Source organism: Perna viridis, chromosome 6, assembly GCF_037379345.1.
Source record: "Perna viridis isolate PV_CMFRI_1.1 ecotype Kerala chromosome 6, ASM3737934v1, whole genome shotgun sequence".
Classification (NCBI taxonomy): Eukaryota; Metazoa; Mollusca; class Bivalvia; order Mytilida; family Mytilidae; genus Perna; species Perna viridis.
The window spans coordinates 4444368-4467683 of NC_142450.1; the positions used below are offsets into that span (position 1 = coordinate 4444368).

The 23316-nt window shown below is 34.0% G+C and overlaps 1 protein-coding gene across 3 annotated transcripts; it reads right to left on the reverse strand.

Annotated features, from left to right (window-relative positions):
• Positions 1-7941: 7941 nt before the first annotated feature.
• LOC148613284 (uncharacterized) lies at positions 7942-21874 on the reverse strand. Of its 3 annotated transcripts, XM_088586607.1 has the most exons (6): positions 21445-21556; positions 19986-20102; positions 16273-16485; positions 15243-15381; positions 9662-10009; positions 7942-8703 (listed from the first exon to the last, which is right to left on the reverse strand). In XM_088586607.1, exons 2-6 carry the CDS (start codon positions 20033-20035, stop codon positions 8521-8523), a joined length of 933 nt encoding a protein of 310 aa, XP_088442733.1. In that variant the 5' UTR covers positions 20036-20102; positions 21445-21556; the 3' UTR covers positions 7942-8520. The 3 variants fall into 3 exon arrangements, with proteins under 3 accessions (XP_088442733.1, XP_088442734.1, XP_088442732.1); XM_088586608.1 differs by lacking the exons at positions 19986-20102; positions 21445-21556 and adding an exon at positions 21785-21874 and having other exon boundaries at positions 16273-16420; XM_088586606.1 differs by lacking the exon at positions 19986-20102 and having other exon boundaries at positions 21445-21874.
• Positions 21875-23316: the final 1442 nt, after the last annotated feature.

Sequence of the window (23316 nt, forward strand, 5' to 3'; positions counted from 1 at the left end):
ATATGTTGTGCACGTGTTTCAAGGAGTAACCACTCACCAGCAGCATTATTGTCAAATACATAGATAGATCTTAATTCAAACATTAATTGTATGCAAAAGTTTGTAAAACTGAAAATGTGGTTAAATATAATTAAGATATCTGACACAATTCGGGGTCAGATAGGTCTGATTACTGGGTTGTTGCATATCCTCGGATACTTTTACATTTTTTTCATTATTTTCCCATTTAACTAGAAACGCCGTGTCTATTATTTTAATGAAATTGACGAAAAGGAATCATTACATTTGGTTTGTTGTCATGATTGTGGACGGCAGGTAAAGATTGTCTTTGTTGAGAACTAATTGTAAAAAAATAATAGAAATATTTTCCAAAACAAAATTACTACTTGAAGAAACAAAATAAAACTAAATGTAACACACAGTCTTAATGTTTAATCTAAAAATTAATCGCAGCGCTGCATATGTGCTTCGGCAATAGGAAAATTGTTAATCTGTCCTCTACTACCCAAAACGTACCTCTAAATTAAAACATTGCAAACCACGCATCGATGCACAACACATAATTTGTACAATGCTTCTTTATTAAAAGCCTCGTGCAGGTCCGGGTGTTAAAAGAATAGGCCTGCAGCAGCGTTAAGCTTCTCGTAAAAGGCTACTAAATAGTGCTCAGTACCCTAGCTGGGGGCTAGGGCGCTCTGCATACAGAGCAACTGGGATGTCTGCCCCAGGTGGTGGAATGGGGTACCCCTGGCGTGTTACATGCTGGGGTTGTCAGGCTATAATACGGAAAACCTGACCGCAAACCATAGTGGTGCACCGCGTTGGGAAAGATGCCACGTTCCGCGCACATTAAAGAACCCTACTGTGGTATTCTCCCGGAGTAGGAACCATAGGGCTCCGCCACAGGAGGCTAAATTGCCCGACCCTACCCACCTCTCCCTATTTCCAGTGGCAATCAAAATTTGTCGACCCCATTGTCCTTGTGTCCCATCCCTTTTTCATTTCATCATCATTTCATGTTCATTTTATCATCAATTTCATGTTCATCGTCTGAATATAGCTGAAATATTGCTGCTCGGACGTTAAACCCCAACAAACGAACAAACAATCTTTATTAAAATGGAATCATTTCTATTTAGTCGTCCAACCATAAATACAGATTCATTTTGTTGAATACTGAACAGTAGTGAGTATGCAAGTCTTTCTTGAAATACATAGGTTACCAATTTCTTTGATGTATCTACTTCCAGAAAGTTTTGTGTTTATTACCCACATACGTCAATTCAGACTGTGTTTCCTATTGCTATTTATGTTGATTTAAACATAATGCTAATCATGTTTGTGTTTTGTTTTACAGCTGCTTCGTTCATTAAATAAAAAAATTAAAAGCACATAGAGATATTTCAAATATATCAATCGTCTATATAAAGTTATATATTTGTATCCAAAAGTAGTTGCCTAAGTTGTTTCCAAAGTTAAACTTAAAATTAACCAAAATAGTCATTTTGATGCAGTGCATGTTCGGCCATTTATGTTGTTAGAAAATTTAAACCAAGATATGCATGAAATGGTTATTTCTGGTCATACATTATCTTTTTATGCAGGAGATAAAGTATTTCACCCCAGTCAGCAGGTCCAAGCGTTACAGCTTCTGTGATTACAATTCATTCATATATTTACTGAGTGTGAATGAGCATTATTATTTTCTTAAAACAGAACAAAAACAAAAAAACAAAAACAAAAACAAACAAACAAAAAACAAAAAAACAAAAACACATTTTGCAAATTTCTATATGCTGTACACGTGTATCAGTAAGTAACTTCTCATCAGCACCATCACTGTCTAATATACAGGAATAATCACATCCAAATATTAATTGTATACAATAAGTACTCAAACGCAAAAGTATCGAAAAAGGAAGCGACATCAATCATTCAGAGGTTCTACCGTGTGCAATACAAGAAATGAAGCCAAGTGCTTTGGGTACTTGAGATTTGTAATGCTGCAAATTTTGAATCTAAGCAAATTTTTGAGAAGTCTTAAAAAAACTGTAAATGTAAAAAAGAAAAGTGTTCATACTTTAATTGTCATTTTCAGTATAATACATGTACTGTATGACAGGTTATTTTGGAGTAAAACGGTATACGAACATTGTTGGCTCCTCTATTTTTGGCGAATGAAAAGTGATTCACTAATATTTAAGCCTAGAGTAAACATTTGCGGAATTTATTTTGGGGTTATTAATCAGGTCGATAAAATACGCCAAAATTAAAACACCGCCAAGATCACACGCTATACGGTAATTATATTACGTCGTGTCTTAAACAGCTCCGTATTAGTAGTCGTACGTCAAACTTGACGAATTAAATACGTACTTGGCATAGAGCATGTATCTTTAATTGCTTGATCACCCGAAACTTTTAGTTCATATGCAAACGGACAAGAATGTCATGACAAATATATCTAATGTTGTACCTATGACACTGCTATATTTATATTTTCTCCTTCATGAAAGAGTGGTTTGAATTATTATTCTAAAGATTGCGAAAAAAGATAAGTATAAATACAGGTATTGAGGAACAGGCATATCTCATAAAATCTGAAGAAAATTCGGAAAACGAACAGTTGTGGGAAAAATATCGCAGAATTGTAATCACCATTCGGTGGTTGAAGTCGCATGCTTTATCTGTTCGCATTGTTCGCTTTTGTTTTGAGTGTTAACAATCGTCTTTATACTCATTGACAATAGGTTGGGTGCCGCCTACGGAGCAGGACATAGTTACATTTCCGTAGCACCTGATGTCACACCCGTTTTTTCGGTGTAAATTCATATTCCTAGTGTATTAGTTTTTCGCTTATGTGACGCCTTAATTTCCTTGTCTTCAGTTTTTATGTGTAATCTATACTATTCGGTTCGTTAAATCACGTTAAGGCCATGTTTTGGGATTTGGACGTATTTGAATTATCGTATTGCTGACACTTCCAAGTTTGTTGGTCGTACTTTAACATTTTTGTCCTTGACATCACTACCAACATCTTTGTTTATCATGAACAACACAGTGGTGGTAGGAACAAGGAAAATAACTTAGCAAATCAATATAAAATTTCATTTATGAAAGAGTGACGAAGAAAGGAAAAAAGGAAGAAAAATAAGCAAAATACGAGTGTTGAATGAATGGAATTAAAAGAGAGTGTTTTCAATAAATGATTTATTTTGTGAATTGCCAATATGCAATGCACGCCTGCTTACCTTCGTGGCTTCGAATTGTTACCCGTCAACAACCTATATGTATTTTAAAAATTCTGACTTGGAACCAACCTTCAAATAAGGACTCGTCTGAATATAGCTGAAATATTGCCGCTCGGACGTTAAACCCCAACAATCAATCAATCAGATAAGGACAATATAAAGATTTGCTGTTTCATCGCGAGAAAGATTGCGGGTATTAAAATTCCAGAAGATTTCTAAAGTGAATACCATAGAAAGTGCTTTGCAGTAGGAGTTCTGGAGAAGATCCGGTTTCAAAAGGCTACTGGAATGTTTATTAAAAGTTTTGAATGATATTTGATAACATCCCATGGCCCATCGATTGTAAAACAACTATTTGGATAATGGTGTCATTTATAAAAAAGATACCTCGTGTAACATGCTTTATCATGACATTACATAATAACATGTGATCCTCTAATTAAATATTAAATTTACTCCTTAACATTCCTATAATGTTTGTATTTCCTAAATAAATCAGTTACAAGCTGTCATCTGTTGAATGTTGTGCACGAGTTGAAGAATTATTAATGTTGTTAAACTTGGTAACTGGGTAAGAACCTTAATGATATCTATGGTATTCAAATCTTGAACATTGTGAAAATATGTGGAATTTCAGTATCGGAAAGCATACAAACTGTAAGCAAATCAGACAAACTACAAGCATGTAAACAATTAGACAAATGTCGACATTTCATCCAAGGGGAGTTGTTGACACTTTGACCTATTCATCAAATTCATTTTCGGTATATTGAATGGTTAACAATGACAGTTGTTTTTCCCTTTGTTTATTAAATTGTCCTCTTCATTGATTATTCCAGATCAACCAATTATCTCAAGACTTTGTCATGGTAAAATTTTGTTATTAATTCCAATAGGAAAAATCTTTCACATTTCTGCAACATACTTAACATATTTTTTGACAATTTTGTCGCGTAAAAGTATAATGATCTTTGATAGCTAATTTTAATTTAGATCATGGAATGGCTATGGACATTTATTTCATAGGTAAGCACCATCAAGTGCTTTTTTAAACGGATCATGTTTCTATATGGAAAAAATCATATCAAAACCACAATTTGTAAATATTTTCCTTGCCAAAGTCCGTTTCATACCAACAGGTTGTCAAAGAGTAATCAAGGGAACCAAGGTTATAGCGGTAATCAAAAGAATGTAATCAAGGGACAAAGACCAGACATAGAAAACAGACATACACAACAAAGAACATAAAGTAACTAAAATCATACATACAAAGTAACAAAAGTAAATGAGCAACTCGGACTCCACTAAAAACTAGGAGCATGGACCAGGTGCACCGGTAGGGTAAGCGTCCTCTGCTTTTCTAGAAACACCCGCCGAGTTGCTCATAAAAGGTCAAGTCCGGGGTAGACAAACGAGGAAAGGAAAACTATGACCCGTTGAATAAATCAGTTTTCATGGTGCTGATGGATACACCATAACGATCCACGAGTTCATGATGACGACCATAGAACTTCTGTAGTGATACTTCAATCTTGTAGCAACATAACCCTGTTCCAAAAGCCTATTTGTTAGACTTCTAGTGCGATACAAAAAGTCTGCGTAGTTTCGGCAAGCTCTGGCATAACGTATGAGTTGTGATATGAACACTCCATAGGCAGGAGCCGAAGGGATGTTGCCACAGATGAAAGGAAAGTTGACAATTCTGTATGAAAAGTCATCACGTTTGTCGTAAAGTTTGGTCAATAGTTTTCCTTTACCATCGATTTCTAAGTGTAGGTCAAGATGTGAGGCTGACTTCACAGTGTCTGTAGTATCCTTTATCTCAAGTTCTTTTGGGTAGATTCGATGTTATCAAATCCCCGAAATTAGGATTGTTTAAAGATAATACGTCATCTATATAGCGGAAACTTGAGATTAAAGGATCTAGCCAAACGATGTTCTTTCTTTCTGATCAGATCAGCTATAAAGTCATTCTCACAAGAGTGAAGGAATAGGTCAGCAAGTAAAGGAGCACAATTTGTACCCACTGGAATGCCGACCGTTTGTTAAAAAAACACGTCCACCACACTGGACAAATATATTGTCAATTAAAAATTCCAGCCTTTTATAAACATCTTCCTCTGTATATTTGGCAGATGATTTGGAATTATTTCTTACAAAGTATGAGGAATCTCTACCAAGAACTATATATTTGTATCTAGGTGTACTATCTTTTTTGGAAAAACAAGGATGTATAATGTTTTGAAGTCGGGATTTTAACCGAGTATGGGGAATAGAAGTATACAGTGTTGAAAAATCATAGGTTTTAATGCTATTATATTCAGATAATAGTCTTGAACTGATTGTCTCCAAAAGATCTTTCGAATTTTTCAGGATCCACATTGAATTGATACCACTAAGGGAGTAACAAGTGTTGTGGTAGGACTGCAGACCCTCTTTGACAGTTGTGAGTATAGAAGTTAAAAGTTTAGAAAGAGGTTTGGTGGTACATTTTGCAGATCCAGCTATGAAACGTTGTTTGTATGGATTCTTGTGAAGTTTAGGAATCCAGTACATAGACGGTAAATCACAATCATCGTCCTTGGTAGAGAGACCAAAAGAGGATAGCACAGATTTATGGTTTTCCACAATCTCTTCTTTGGAGAGAGTGGTAGCAGTATAGGTCTTATCATTGCTATTATTTTCTACGTCTACCTCTGATAATAAACATTGGATATAAAACGTTTTGCAGACAAAAACAATGTTGTTATTGGGCTTTGTCTGCTGGTACAACAACATATTTGTCATGTATAGTAGACAATGCTTCTGCCACATCGGTGTCTTTGAAAACTGATGTAGCCTTGGCACTCATTGACCTACTTAAAACTTTCATCCGTTTCAAAATTAAAGACCTCACGGTCTTTAACCACTCAATATTGATATAAATCTTTCAGAAACCGTCAAAATTTTGGTATACATTTATGTACAAGCATGCATACAAGACAAAAGAAAATAATAAAAACAAACGTATACAAGATAATCGAATCAGACATCATGTGCCCTTTATGTACAAATATAGTTAAGCTGTACATTCAAGAACAGAATACAAATTTATATTTCGGACTGTTTTTGACCCAAATTACATTGGTTTTTGTCTGCAACACCTGTAACAATCAATGTTTATTATCGGAAATAGAGGTAGAAAAGAAAATAACAGTAATTACAAGTAGATCTATACTGCTAACACATTCTACGAGGAAGAGACAATCGAAAACAATAAATCCGTTTATCAACTAACGATGATGATTGTGAACTTCCGTCTATGTATGATTCAAAAACTCTACCAAAGTCCATACAAAAAAAAAAACGCTTCATAGCTTGATCTGCAAATTATACTACCAAGCCTATCTCAAAGTTTTTAATTTCTATAATCACAACTGTCAAAGAAGGTCTTCGGTCTTACCACGACACCTGTTACTCCCGAAGTAGTATCAATGTGACTCGTTAACATTCTCAAGATCGTCTGAATACTTTTAATGCCGTGATTATCATCGGAATAAAAAAGCATCAAGACCTATGATCTATACGACTCCCCATACTCAATTGAAATCCTCAAGCAACTCAGAGAAACTACACCGTCGTTCAAAAAAAAAAAAAAAAAAAAAAGACGGAACTTGTACTTGGAAGATATCTCCGAACCGATTCAAATCGTCTTAAAATTCTAAATATACTGATGATGTCAAAATGTTGGAATTCTATACCAACAACATATTTGTCCAGTGCCATGAACGTGTTTGGCAACAGATGATCGGCATTCAAAAGAAAACAAACGGTGCTCCGCTATTCCTTGACCTATCCCTTCATTCTTAAGAGGCTGATGTAGTTCAAAAGAAGAAGCATTGTTTAGCCAAATCCTTTCATCTCATTTCCAGCTTTATAGATGACGTATTGTTTTTTAAAGAATCTAAGTTTTGGGGATTTAATATATTGACTTTACATGTAACTTTAAAATCTTGAGATAAAAGGGCACTACAGACAAAATTGTATCAGTCTCATATCTAGACCAACTCATAGAGTTCGATGGAAAAAAAACTCATGACAAAACTTTACATTCCTTACATCTCTGACAAGACAACTTCACCTGGGTATTAAGATTTTATACAACCTCGTAGGATATGCCAGAGCTTGACTAAACGACGCAGACATTTTCGTACTGAGCTAGATTTCTTACAATTAGGCTTCTGGAATAGGTTTATGTCGCTACATTAAAGACATCACAACAAACGTTTTATGGTCGTCATTATGAACTTGTGATTGTAATGGTGTACTCATTTGCACCATGGCAAGATTTCTTCACCTTTTCAGTTTCCTTTCCTCATTTTTTTTCTACCCTGGCCATGCCATTTAATGAACAACTTGGGTGGTGTTTCTGCACAGAAAAGCAGAGGACACTTTCCCTCTTGATGCAATTGGTCTGTGTCCAAGTTTAGGTGGAGTTTAAGGTGTTCCTTTACTTTTATTTCTTTGTACCTAGTATTTTGATAACTAATTCTTTTTTCACATATCATCATATCTTTTTTTATGGCTTCATTTCTTAAGCAAAAGATTTCAATCAAAAATTACAACGCTACCTTTAAAAAAACTTCAAGAGATGGACCTAGGTTACAAATCAATGGCATGATAGTTAAAGCCTTTTAACATAAATGCAATGTTATGATGTATCTAAGTAATTAAGATTGATTTTATTCTGTTTCAAATAAATACTTGGCAGGCTTTAATAGAAATGAATATAAACAGATTGCTGATTTAAAAAGTTATGTTCCTCAGCGTAGGACTACCTCCTTAAAATCATAGATTGACATATACCACAGCCACAGGTCCTTAAAAGTTTTTACCATGTTTTTCTTAATACCCTATAATACCCATATTTGCTCTACAAAAATATACATGTAGATAGTGGTCCACAAATGAAGAAAAATATGTTGTATTCAGATATTTATTTTTTTCTTTAAAAAAACACAATTTAGGAGTGTATTGAAATTGCAAAAAATGTCATATCTTCTTAAGAAGTCTGATGTAATATGCTGAAAGTTCATCTTTGCTCAAATCTCTTGTATTTGAGGTCAATATTCAGACAAATCATCTAATACTCTAATATGTAAAAGATTTCCAAAATGCCAACAAATTTTGGGTTAAACCATTTTTTGTCTAATAGGTATAGGGAAGCATAACTCTTGCCTCACCTTATGAACCAAACTAACCCTTGGCTGGGCCACCATATTGCATTGAATCATAATTGTTGTATGTTATTCAGGTTTACAAAAGTATCTATCAAAGTAAAACTATCCTCTTTGTCAAAAATGTTATAAGGTGCTGAGTAATATATGGTAGCTCTGTCTTCACTTGTCAGCTGTTCAGGTCCAGATATTTTCTTATAATGTTCATAAGACATTTGCAAAAGAGTCAGATACACCTGTAAAGACAGAATAAATAATGTAAAATAATGGTAATAAGTTCTTATTTTTAAGGATGTTAGGTTGTCATGCTCAGTCATGAATGTCAGATTTTTGGACACCTCTGGTTTTATCCATTTCATAGCAATGATATTTGATTACCAGTGACCCAGACTTTTCTTCAACATGTTTAAATAATTCCATTAAAAAACCTTAACTACATGTAATAGTACCAAAATACTTAAAAGTTTTACTCTTTACTCCAAATAAATGCACAAAAAGGTCCAATAAAATTGAACTTGTTGAATAATCTGTAGGACATAATTTGCACTCAAATTTCATAGAAACGAAGGCATAATCTTAATGGTAAACACCTCTGCTGTCATGATTTTGGGGTTCTGAAGATAGAAGTTAATATGACCATTTTTACTGTTTGAAAAAATGTCATCTTTTTTTTTAATTTATCTTGGATACCAAATTTTACAATCACCTGATCAATAAAGAAGGTCATGAACTTTAAACCACACCCTTTTTAACCAGACTACTTTTACCAATGAAATAATCCTGTCTGAAAAAAGACGTGTGTATTGGAATAAATTTATATGAATCTATCATGTTTCTTACCAAAATATTAAATTATACAGAATGTAACTAATATCTGAATATATTATCTTGTATAAAGAACCTTGGTTCGATTTACGCATAGCATATAAAGGAGGTAAACCTAAGGAAAGGGACATAACTCTTTAAATTGGTGATATGTTTGTATTATATTCAATGTCACCAAAGCGTATTAAGCTTTCAATTGAAACAGACAGAAATCAGTCCAAGTTACTCTGACGTCAACATAAAATTTATGTAAAATGTTGAATAGTTAAATGTTGCAATGATTTGTAAGAGTTGTGTCCCTTACACTAGGTCCAATACTATATGTACTAGTCACCTATTCCTTAAAGGAATAACTAATCAAGACCTCACCATAGTTTTATCAAATATTATCCCTGGCATAATGAGTACAGATGGCCTTTCACTTGTTACATCTGAATTTTGTTCCATGTAGGTGTGAAGGTCCAGCAGTAAGTCTCCAGCATGCTGTCCTAAGGTGTCTGTACCAACATGTAACTCTATCAAAGGTCTAACACTCCTCTGAGTTAATGGAAAGCCTTTTTCTGATTTATATAAATGTTCATCAGACTCGATAGATGAAGATGAAGAGGTAGATGAAGGTGACACAGTATTATATATTCTTTTTGCTCTCTTTTCTGTATGTTTATGTGGTTTCCACATTAATCTTTCTTTATCTTTTTTCTGGGCCTTTTTCTTGACCTGCAAAAAAAAGTAAAATTCAAGCAACCCAAGTTTATAATTGTAAGTCTAACCATTAGTTACTTCAATATCTACGTATGCAGAGGTATTCAAACTGACTAACTGCTCTTTGTTAAGAGAGATGTCAATAGGACTTGTACACATGTAAGTCAAGTCACACAGTTCAGCAATATCACCTTCAAAATAAAGCTGTTTCTCCTGATAGGAGTTTCTCAATTGGGAAAAAAATGCCTCTAAATTCAGGGATGATGAATTAACTATGTCTACAAACGAAGCGGATATTGGCAAAATCTGATAACTATAGAGTAAAAAAAGAATTGTAACAGCAAAATCCAGATTTGAAATAGCAGAAAAATTCATCCCTGTTAAGTACATGTTATCCAAAATAAGATGAACTACTTCCAAACTGGAAGTTAAAGTGAAGAGTATCAGGTGTTTCTGTTCAAAATGAGTAAAAACACTGTTTCATTGTTTATGACTTATCTTTTGTTTGACATCCTCCATAAAATTAGTCCTGTTAAGTACAAATTCAAAGAATTGTATGGTTATTCCAAACTCTAATTTTAAATAAGTATCCCACCATATGGCATACCTACGGGAAGTATGTTAAAATTTTAAGCCACTTGATGAAAATGAAAATATCAACTTTCAAAAATACATGTATATAGTCAGAAAAAATAAATCCTCAGTAAACAGGAAATTGTTGAGTAATCAAAAAAAAAATTATTACAGACCCATGGAAACATGGAAATATGGACATAGGTAAATATAGAATCTCCTTCAGTCTTGAGAGGAGTACTGGATTTCTCCACTCGAGATAGAAGAATTTAGATTTTAACCCACGAGCTTTAGCAAGTGGATTATAATCTTAAATTCAACAATGGAGAGTAAAGATTAATAGGATAATTAATTGGAATGAGTGAATAACCAAAATATGATCACAAGTGCCGAAGAAAGAGTAGATTTAACGAGTGTGCACGCACGAGTTAAATTTTAATGTATTCTTGTCATGAGGGATCATATTTTGGTAATTCACAATAACCAATAGAATATGCTATTTATTATATAAATTTCCAGCATTATTCATTGTTATTTTCAACACAAATTTAAAATTTCATGAACGGCAGATTGATATTGGTGTTGTGATATTTTGGCGGGAGAAAGCGCAAGAGTGAAATTCCCGAATTTATTTCAGTGTGAACTATCAAAAAAAAAATTACACTGAGAACATTCGGTGAATTACTGCTATCTATATAATAAATCCTTTAATTCCTAAGAGATGAGGGAGAATTTGTTTTTCCCATGAATAAAACCAAAAAAAAAATTAATTAACCAACACCCTAAATTCTCCCAACATGAACCATGTCATCAAGGGCCTCCCCTCCAGTGATCAAGTCATTGCATCATTGATATCACTACCATTATGATTAGTTGATACACTACCAACACATGCCCCACTTTCATTTACCAGCATGTGGCAGGAAATTACAAATTCTTAATCACTTGCTTGTGCAGTGTGAATGAAGAAAATGGAATACCCCTTCTACTCAGGAGCAGTGGAATATTAAGTTTCATTCCAAACTAGTGAAGAGCTTCACAACCAAAGTGCAGCATGATATGACCACTGTGAGTATGCAAACTGTAAACAGTTGAGCAAGAGTGGACACAATGTAAGTCTTTGATACACTTAAGCATAGGGTCTTACAATTCATTATGAACACAAAACCGGTTTGGACACAATATAGCAGAAAACTTAAAATTCAATTAAAAATTTTCGAATTCAGACCATATAAATAAAAAAAGTTTTTTTTGTTGTTGTTTTTTTATTGGTGTGGCCCCTTTGACCCCTTAAAACTAAAAAAAAATAACCGAAGAGATACAATGTATCTGAAATCTTCATGACAAGTGCTGGCAAAAAAGGAATCCAATAAATATAGCAATTTCTTTACATTCAGACCAAAAATAATCTAGAAATACTATAAGCAAACTCACCAAGAGAATACCACAAGCTTCAAATGGACTTAACTTATAAAACCTTTAAATAATATGATCTCCTTTTAGAGTTATGATCCAATGATCTCTTTTTAGAGTTATGATCCAATGATCTACTTTTAGAGTTATGATCCAATGATCTCCTTTTAGAGTTATGATCCAATGATCTACTTTTAGAGTTATGATCCATAAGTGAAAATATTCCTTCATGCATCTACATATGATACCCAAACTTTTAATAAAAGAACATCAAAATTCCTTGAGTGGTTAAGGAGGAGTTGCATCTACGAGGTTTTAACATATACAGCCCATAATATCAATTACCTCCCTTTAGAGTCTTCCACCAATATTTATGTTCCTTCATGCACATCTACTTATGACGCCCATATAAATTTCTATACAAATTAATTGAGCAGTTAAGGAGGAGTTTAACATGCAAAACCTTTAATTTAGATTATCTCCCTTTACACTCCTGTGACAGTAATTATATTCATTCATGCACATCTACATATGATACCAAACCTTTCTATGATATTTCATCAAAATACCTGGAGTGAAATATGAGGAGTTGCACTTACAAAGAATGTGGACAGACAGATGGACAGGGTGATTCCTATCAAATCTAACAATAACACCCATGTTCCCCCTTTGAGCCCCTTATTTCCAAAGGGGTTGCAACATCCCTAGGAACTAAGTGCAGAAATTTCAAAAAGATCAGATAAGTTAAACTGAAGTTATTGTAAAAAAAAGGTGAAGTTAACAATCACCAGCTACGTTGATGACAGAGTGATACCATTGTATGAACAAAAAATTTGATTTATAAAAATGGTTGATAGCTCAGCATTTTCACTGTAGTTAACTTTTATATTTTATTTGTATGGCACAAACTTGACCTTTTACTTAAGGAGGTAGACCTAGGGTAAGGGACATTACTCTTGAAATCAGTGGTATGTATCATATTAAATTTCACCAAAGCCTTTCAAGCTTCCATTTGAAACAGAATGAAATCAGTCCAAGTTACTTGCATGCTTATATGAACTTAATGTAAAATGGTGAATACAAATGTTCCAATAATGTCTAAGAGTTGTGTCCCTTACCCTAGGTCTACCACCTGACACAAAATCATTTGTCTTCAAGTTTAACGCTATTAATGGTGACTCCAGTTTGAAGAGTAAACAGATTAAAATTATTGTTGATGGCAAGTTCACTACACATGTATATGTTTATTACAATTCTATAATTATATGTACCTACTTAAGTAACAGATTTGCTGTCTGTATAACAATATTCCATAACTTTCAGTACTACCACACTGACATGGCCTGTGCCATGCAAACAAGTTGTTTACAACTGAATGACCAATATTGACGATGTGGAAACACCTATTTACACAAACACTGGAGAGTTACTGTGAAAGTACATTAATTCGTGGATACCAAATTTTGTGGATCAGGGAAGAAACACAAGTGGATTCTTGAATTAGTGGTTTTGAAGTTTTCAGTCAACACATCAATGGGATTCTAATATTTTTTGGGAACCGAATTTCGTGGTTTGGCCTATCCACAAAAAGAAAATTGGCACCCCACAAACAATAGTACTGTCACAGTAGTTGAAATACACTTACATTATGTACTTTAATATTTTTGAACTTTCAGTTTGTGGATTAATTACTTAAGATTATGGCCAAAAACAGTCCTTTCAGTAATTGTAAACTGACATATTTTTGTATGGCCTTAGATTGAAAAATACAGGTTGATCCTAATTCAAATATTGAATGTATACAAGATAAACTCAGAAACAAAAAAAATGAAATAGGAAACCAAATGTAGCACCAAGAGGATTGACTATGTGCACTACAAGTAATAAAGCCTCATTGTTTTGGAGAATTTAGAGTAAAGTTTTTGCTTCAGTAATACAATAACTGGATACAATACAAAAGCATATACACTATATTAAAGCCCAGTTAACATGTATAATCTGTATTTTCTTTGAAAAGAAGGTAATCCGTGGAGTTGTATTTCTTTTAACAGATATTAACACATACTGACCCATAAGAGAATAAAAGTAATTTTCACTAAACCACTTGTGTAAAAACCATGATAAGACTATACATGAATGAACACATATTTACATGTACTTTATGTAAAATACATAAGTTGGGTTATCTTCCCTCGGCTTCAGACAACAATAGTCTTCTTACATGCACATCATATGATTACTAACCTACAGTTTGTAATATAGTGCTCGGTGGTAATAATTAGAGTAAGGGAGTTAGAGTTCCAACCTCTTGCATACTTTGTAAAAGTAAGAGTTAGAGTATGGGAGTAATGGAGTTCCAACCTCTTACATAAGTACATTGTTGGAGTAAGGGGTAGAGTAAGGTAGTTGAGGAGTTCCAACCTCTTACATACTATGTAAGAGTAAGAGTTAGAGTATGGGAGTAATGGAGTTCTAACTTCTTACATGCACTGTAGGAGTAATTACGAGGTGGAGTAAGGTAGTTGAGTTCTAACCTCTTACATGCATTGTAGGAGTAATTAAGAGGTAGAGTAAGGTAGCTGAGGAGTTCTAACCTCTTGCATATGTACACTGTAGGAGTAAGAGGTAGAGTAAGGTAGATGAGGAGTTCCAACCTCTTAAATACTTTGTAAGAGTAAGAGTTAGAGTGTGGAAGTAATGGAGTTCTAACCTCTTACATGCATTGTAGAAGTAATTAAGAGGTAGAGTAAGGTAGTTGAGTTCTAACCTCTTACATGCGTTGTAGGAGTAATTAAGAGGTAGAATAAGGTAGCTGAGGAGTTCTAACCTCTTACATACATTGTAGGAGTAATTAAGAGGTAGAGTAAGGTAGTTGAGGAGTTCCAACCTCTTGCATATGTACATTGTAGGAGTAAGAGGTAGAGTAAGGTAGATGAGGAGTTCCAACCTCTTACATACTTTGTAAGAGTAAGAGTTAGAGTGTGGGAGTAATGGAGTTCTAACCTCTTACAAGCATTGTAGGAGTAATTAAGAGGTAGAGTAAGGTAGTTGAGGAGTTCTAACCTCTTTGTAGGTGTACTTGTGTGGTCATTTTCATTGAGTTTGTTTTTATTGAAATGAACAAGATAATAATTTTTTAATAAATACATTGTAATTCAATAATATTCTCATCAAATATGTATCTGCATACATGAAAATCTCAGCAGTGTTTTGGTTGTCAGCAGCTACACAGATCAGTTCAAATACATGTAATTGTAAATACCTCTGTAACAGTCAGTAAATTTTTACGATCAGAAAAGTCTTCTCCGGTACAATGAAATCTAAAGTCTGGCTTGGATGTAATCATTTTATCCATTCCTCTCAAATGTTTCCATACATTCTGATTATCTGCATTTCCTTTTCTAAAATGTTTAAAAGCTATAGATAAATACACAATACATGCACAATAAATGTACTTTGCCAAATACAAAATTTAATTATATGAGCATTAGAAACAGGTCAGAGGGAATCCAGACCTGATCAAGAACGCTTCTGACTGATTGGTAGTGAGTATGAATGAATTTGATATTTTCTGGATAATTCAGAAATACCAGTTTTTTTTAATCAGGGAAGAAACACAAGTCAGTGGATTCTTGAATTCTTGGTTTTGAAGTTTTCAGTATAAGCATCGAATGAGAATCTACTATTCCTTGGGAACCAAATTTTGTGGTTTGACCTACCCACGAAATCCATGAAAACTGGTACCCAACAAACAACTTTCACAGTATGGTACTTTCACAGTACTGTGACTCTACTCAAGTTACAAAAAGTAGGATAAAAATGCTCCATTTCTTTACTCTGCAATCTTTTCTTTTTGTCCACAACTGAGAAATGTTACTGAATTGCTAGAACCATTAAATCAACCTTAAGGCAGGAGTATTAAACTACAACTTTTTTTAAATGATGACTCCACTGTGGAAAGTGGAGACAATGTGCATACTCCACTCATAGCATCTCCACTGTGGAGAGTAGAATACTGAAATTTTGTGTTGACAGTAGTGTATGTCTGTCTCCTGCCACCCTACATGTACATGTACAAACCCATTCTTTTCTACTGTGCATACCCAAAACACTTAATGGTAATTTTAGCACAAGCATGACATTAGCACTTTTAAACTCTAGATTGTTTTCTCTACAACTAAATATTAAAGGCTTTTTTTTAAAATATGTATCTACATGACCCATTTTTGTTTTGTGTTGGCAGCAGAACATAAGACTTTTTTTCTTTGCCTAACAAATATGTTACAACTTACTCCACCTGTAATCCACACATGGCAACAAATGCAGATATAATTTTAGAATATGCTTCTTCACAAACAAAAGGTGTTGTCTTGAAAAGGCTGTCCTTTTCTTTCTCAGCATTGTTAAATTGTTCTTTCTTGAAAACTGTATCTAGAAATCCTTCAAGTGTAGAAATATAGTCACAAATCCAAAAATGTATGAATGATCTATTTGAAGGAGATAAACTGAAATACAATCAAATTTATAAAATAATATATTTTATATATACATTGTACATGTAGTAAACTTAATGTACATGTATCAATCACTACATGTGGTTATAATTTAATAGAAAAGATGCCAGCATTTCACTGTACCTTCAATAAAATATTTTCCTACCACCAGATCAATACACAAGGGTCATGAACTTTAAACCACGCCCCTTTTAATGGGACTACTTTTATCAATTAATCAAATCAAGTGGCATGTGTATTGGAATAAAATATTAAGTTATAATAAATGTTACTAGTACATTTATGTATCTGAATATTCATGTTTTACATTGTACATAGAACTTTGGTTCAGCCAAAATGCACCTGATACCTAATGCTTATAATACACATGTTACCTTCCCCAACAGTTTGACCCTCAACATGCTCAAGGCTTTAAATCTAATTTCCAGAGTCTAGTGGTCCATTTACAACTAATTTTACACATACATTGTACAATGTTTGTTTTTTTTTTAATTGCTTGCTGGTATTTTCCAAGTTTCAATTAAATCAATGTCCAACTTGATCAAAATCAAAGTGTTAATACATCTTTTTTTCCTAAAATAAATCTACAGTACATGTACAGAAATGTATATTTTGCATAAGTTTGTAGAGCTTTAATTGAAGATAATGAGGATAGAGGGTTACATGTACATGTATGTTATCATAGAAACTAAGGGTGTTGGAGTAAATGAGTTATAAGCGAGCTTAGCTTTCTCTCTATTGTAAAGACATTTATCTAAATTTTTATCATATCGACAATTGAAAAAAAATTTTCAAAGCAAACCACTACATCATGATCTAATGAAGCTTTAAAAATAGTTAAAAAAATGACACACAGACAAAATGTTTCAAAAATGTCTATGTCTGACATTTGATCGGAATGAATCAGATAATTTCAGTTACATAATTTTCAATTGAAGAAATTATGGCAAAACCCTGAATTTAATGGGAACCCGGACTTTTTTTTTTTTTTAAATATTTGGAATGGGCTTTGCCGTCTTCCACTGATCAAAATATCTTTACACTCCTTGAAACATTCACGTTTCCCATTTTAGCTTTTGTGCATCGCTTATGGTGTGTTTACATATTGTTCGTTTAAACGCACTATTCCAGTGTTCGTTTAAATGCATGATTGAAGCGTTCATTTATTTTTGCACTTTGATTATTTCCTCGATTCAACTGTTATTTTTATATTATTTGCTATTATTAATTTATATTTTTTCATTAATTCCATTTTCTATTTTTATTTTTCCTTTCACTATTATTTGTTAATATCATTATTTTTCATTTTTCGTCTATCGTGTGTTTAAACACACACTGACAGCCTTAGTCTATCGTGTGTTCAAAAGATGAGAGTGTTGGTTTAAATGAACTATAGAAGCGCTCGTTTGAACGTACGATAGGAGCGTTCGTTTGAACACACGATAGAAGCGTTTGTTTGAATACACAATAGAAACGTTTGTTTATTTTGCGTTTAATGAGTGTTTAGTGTGTGTTTAGGAATTGTGTGTGCGGGAAATCTAAACATCTCAAGGAGTGTATCAAAATATCAATAGTCTGACGGTTTACATGTAATAGTCAGACAGTTCAGTGATCTGAAAGCTTGATGGTCCAACAGTTCAATAGTCAATCAGTTCTAAAAGATAAGCAGTGGCTACTCAACAAGACCAAATGAGAATGCTCATAGGCTTCATACAACTACATGTAGGTCTGATCGAATTGAGCCATATCCTTAAAATATATGTACACTCCTTGAGACATTGATGTTTCTTGAACGCATGGTACACAATGTACCTAAAGGCATGCTAAACGCTCAATTTAAATGCACAATCAATGAATACTTATATTGTTCATTTAAACTCATGCTCCTAGTTGTGCATTTTTAAATGCACGATAGACGAACGCTCACAGTGTGTGTTAAAACACACGAAAACGAACAATGAAAAATAATAATATAAACAAATAATGACGAAAAAAAAAAATAGAAAATTGAATCAATGAAAATATTTGAATTCATAATAGCAATAATAGCTCCTAGCGTGTATTTAAATGAACGCTTGTATTGTGCATTTATCGTGGGTTTAAACAAATGCGAAACAATGTGTTTAACTGTAAATGCACGATAAACTGCAAAAGCACGGATGCTAAAATGGGAAACATTAATGTTTCAAAGGGTGTATATTATTCACTTTAGGATATAATTTTACCTCTTGGATAATGAGACTTATTTTTTTGTTTTTTTCTTAAGATGTTAAACATCAATTTTGAGAGATAGTACCTTACACAGTTACAGGGGTACTATGATCTGGAAGAAATTTACAAGTATACACACTCCTATCTTCATTCCAAATCCTGTATTCAAGCCACTTTTTATGGAAGGGTGCACTGGGGGAAGGAGATACAGAGGTTATGGGGGCAGGAATCAGCGGTTGAAGAGTTAGGGAATGATGAGGAGTGGGCGGGGAATGGCAACCGTTCAGGTACATGTAATTAGTCTCCATTAGCCTTTTAATTAACAATAATTAATTTTTTTATTGTTTTCAAATATACTTTTCAAGGTAAATTCGAATCGAGTAATTGTAGCCAGTTTGTTTCAGACAAGACCTTTAAAAAAAGTTTAAGGACAGAAGGACAACCAACCAAAAATGATGACAACAGCATGCTCTTGATTTTTGTTTTTGTTGTTGTTTTTTTGTTGCCCTGTCATAATGTTAACAACTGCTAACGCCAGATCCCAGTGTTGAACTTGGTGTTTTCATACAAGTCATGTCTGAGAACTTAGCACAACAGGATAGCTCTACAATAGCACTGATGTCAGAGAGCAAAAGAAATAAATGCTGTTATCTGTCAGTTGGGGAAATTAATACATTTTCTCCAATGTCTAAGAAATCAGACAATTGTAGCATTTGATCATTTCATATTCTACAAATTCATTTGTGCATGTATGAAGTAATATAAATATTGTGGAATAAGCATTAGGTATACCATTTTTATGGGTAAATTTAGCCTTTATGTGTGATTATGAATAGTCAAAAATTGATGGGTTATTTCACCGTCAAACTGTCAGAATATCAAGCAGACACCAACAAAAGTGGTTAATGACATGACCATGATGACGTCAATTTAAAAAAAAAAAGGCAATCTACACATGTACATGAAGTACTTTAGGACTCGCTCACAGTCAAGGATAATGCATTACTCCTATAAAAATAACTGGCAGTGTAGAAAAAAAAAGCTTGACTTCAGATAACATACACGTACAAGTACTGGTCAAAGAGTAAAGCTTGCTATGTTCAAGACAGAAGCAATTCTTGCCATTCTGATCACCAAAATTTTATTCCTCAAGGAAAATGGTTTTATGATAGATCATTTTTTGAAAGAAAAATATCAGCAATCTGTAAGACATTTTGTCTGAAATTTTGGGGGTAAACTTGTTTCATAAAGGTAAAAAACTGGTTTGGGAGATAACTTGCCAGCGAAATCTACTCCTCAACCGGTATAAATAGGTAGCAGGTTGATCCATCCCCAAGTCGATCCGTCCATAGTCAATCCGTCCTTAGTCGATCCATCCCCAGATTCTTCTGTCCCCTCTAATAATAATATTGAATGATTTGATGTGTATAAAATTTTGTGTCATACAGTATACTCACACTTGTTATTTACAGACAATTTTATTTAGGACAGCAGTCATTACACTTTCAAGGTATGTATTTAAATTCTTAATTAACTTCTACCAGTTTTTGATTGGAACTTGTAAAAGTGTAATGGAAAATAATAACTCTAAAATGATAAAAAAAAAAAAACTTAAACTGACTAATTAGGCAACAACAAAACAATCTGTGTGTTTACTGTCACATGCTGAAAAAAAATAGGGTCGGTAGGTCGATTATTTATTGATTTTTTTATTAGTGGGGGAGGGAGTTCAATTACAGCTTCTTGACTAATAAGCTACAGAGAGAAACAGAATACACGGTAATGGTGACAGTTTTGCTATTTTGGATACAACAGCCAATTACATAAAAGAACTGACATACACTCCTTGAGACGTTTAGGTTACACGCCAAACGATACCTAAACACACACTAAACGCTCACCAAATGCACAATAAACGAACGCTTCTATCGTGCGTTTAAAGGAACACTCCTATGGTGCGTTTAAAAGCACGATAAACGAACACTTACAGTGTCCATTTAACAAACAATAGACATATTGTAAACTGTCTTAAATACTGAAAAATGTCACTACTTCTCTGACTGACAATGTAGGAGTAACCTCAGAACTATTTGGAGACATTACTTTACATGAATCATTTGTTTTCAAATGAAAATTGTCTTGAATTGCTAAACAGAGCTATGACATTTTAGTCTGCTTTTAAATGCGTACACTGTTTATAAGTTAGGAACAAAATATTGGCATTGCCGGCACTTGAGGCCACCATTGTTGTTCAATACGATGAATACCAGTACTGGTGACGGAAATGGGGAGGAATTTCCTGAATTTCAGAAAATTGCCGATAAAAAAGTTAGGGTCACTACAATAAAATGAGGGTTGGTCAGGTGACAGTAAACACACATTTTTTTTTGCCTTACTTTTCATTTTGTAATGTTATCATATGTACACATGTAATTACTCTAAACTGCACCCAATTATGTCTTATACTAATAATGTTTTATGAGCTTATAATCTACTCATTAATATTGTAAAATTTATGAAAAGACATGTAGAAAAGGATTAGATTATTTATTTTCAATATCTTACCCTAAATATTTTAATTGTATGAATTTCTATTGCTACATGTATATCTGATGCATAATGCATCAAATTTCTGATTGGGGACAGATTAATTATTAAAAAGGGGAAGGATCCACTGGAAACAGATCTACTAGGCAGTGTAGGGGAAGGATCGACATGGAAACTATATACAATGCATACCTTGACAATGTGGAGTCACCTAAACGGAAACTGGACTTCTCCTCCACCAATGCTTCTTTGAGAAGTTGTTTTGTCTTTCTGTTATTATAGTAAACTTCTCTTAAATTAAGGTCAGGTCCAAAATGTGAGCTCTTCAAAATATCAATGTGCTGCTTCTGTTTGTGGCCTAATTGTTTTATTTGAGTTATTTTTTCGAGTACATCTGGAAGATCTGAACTGAAGTTTTCGTAGTAAATGTGAAGAGCATTTTCAACGTGAAATCGATTCCAGCCAGATACCCGATTCGGCAAGTAAATGCACAACCCAGAACATTCCCTGGTAGCATCGTATCTGACATTACCTGGCTCTGTGTCTGATTCTGGGAATGACCCAACGTCGCTGAAGTTGTCGGAGCTGGCCATGGTCGCACTTGATTCGTTAAAATGGCATACGCCGGAAAGAGGGTGGGTTGATATAAAGACCGGAGAAGACCAGAAAATACTATACATAAAACAATAAATAGTGAAAATGTCTATCTTAATGTTAAATATGGATTGATTGATTAATGGGGTTTAACGCTCGAGCAGCAATATTTCAGCTATATTCAAGTGATAAATATGAAATTGATGATAAAATGAACATGAAATGATGATGAAATGAAAAATGGGGTGGGACACAAATAAGGGTAGTAGGGTCAACAAATTTAGATTGCCAGTATTACAAAAAGGAAGGGATGGGTAGGATGGGGCAACTTAGTCTCCTGTGGCGGAGCGCAAAGGTTCCTACTCCTATCGAATACCATAGCAGGGTTCTTTAACATGCGGTGAACTTGGCATCTTTCCCAACACGGTGCACCACTATTGTTTGGGGTCAGGTTTTCCGTATTATAACCTGACAACCCTAGCATGTAACACGCCAGGGGTACCCCATTCCACCACCTGGGGCACACAACCCATGTTGCTCTGTGGGCAGGGCGCCCTAGTCCCGGCTAGGGTTCTGAGCACTATTTAGTCGCCTTTTACGACAAGCTTAGCGCTGCTGCCAGCCTATTCTTTTGACACCCGTACCTGCTCGGGGCTGTTAAATATCGTTGAAAAGCTTTATCTAAATGTTTTCAATCACAAACTGCAGTGTACTTCTGTTCACGGGTTCCAGTATCTTAAAATTGTGATAACTATTTCGTACGCACCTGCAAATTTCCATAACCAGCCAATCAAGACACACTTCGAACGGAGGAAGAGTAAAAAGATGCCGTTTAACTTCATTTTTAATTAAGAAATATCTCAGATTCTGAAGAGCTACTTGTATATAGAGATTTATTAGATCCGAATCAAGGACCCAGAATCAACACATTTACAGAAATATTAATACATGTATAAATTTATTATTCATTAAAACATGCAATGACTTAAACACTTTTTTACGCACATGTCCATCATATACAGGGAGTGTATATTAGGTGTAATATAAAATCCCTGATCTAGATATGAGTACCGTGACATATTGTTTCGGATCCGTCAAGGGTGCAACTAAAATGCACTTATTTGAATATAAATAAGAACATTGATGCTAGCTTAAGATTTTCGAGGGTATTCCTTGGGTAAAGTGACGATGACATCCGTGTTTCTCTTCTTGTGTTATATATATAAGAGAATCTCGGACAGAAACCTCATTATGCTCGGTATAAAATACATGTAAATGTATCGAATTATTCTTACAATTCCACCGCGATCATAGCAGTCAAATTAAAAAATACTGCGTATATAAAAATATAATTCTAAATAACGTTTTATCGCTAGTATTCTCAATTCTAAATCCACTGCTCATCTCTACCATGTGCAGGCCTGTTCTAATAGAGCAAGCTCTACAATTTTTGCATGGCTCTATGAAAAC

Coding starts and splice junctions, on each gene's coding strand:
- LOC148613284 (XM_088586606.1), bottom strand. CDS start 21,845: ATGGCCAGCTCCGACAACTTCAGCGACGTTGGGTCATTCCCAGAATCA. Junction 16,486..21,444: donor GGTGACTCCACATTGTCAAG/GTATGCATTGTA, acceptor ATTGTATTTCAG/TTTATCTCCTTCAAATAGAT. Junction 15,382..16,272: donor ATGTGTGGATTACAGGTGGA/GTAAGTTGTAAC, acceptor TAAACATTTTAG/AAAAGGAAATGCAGATAATC.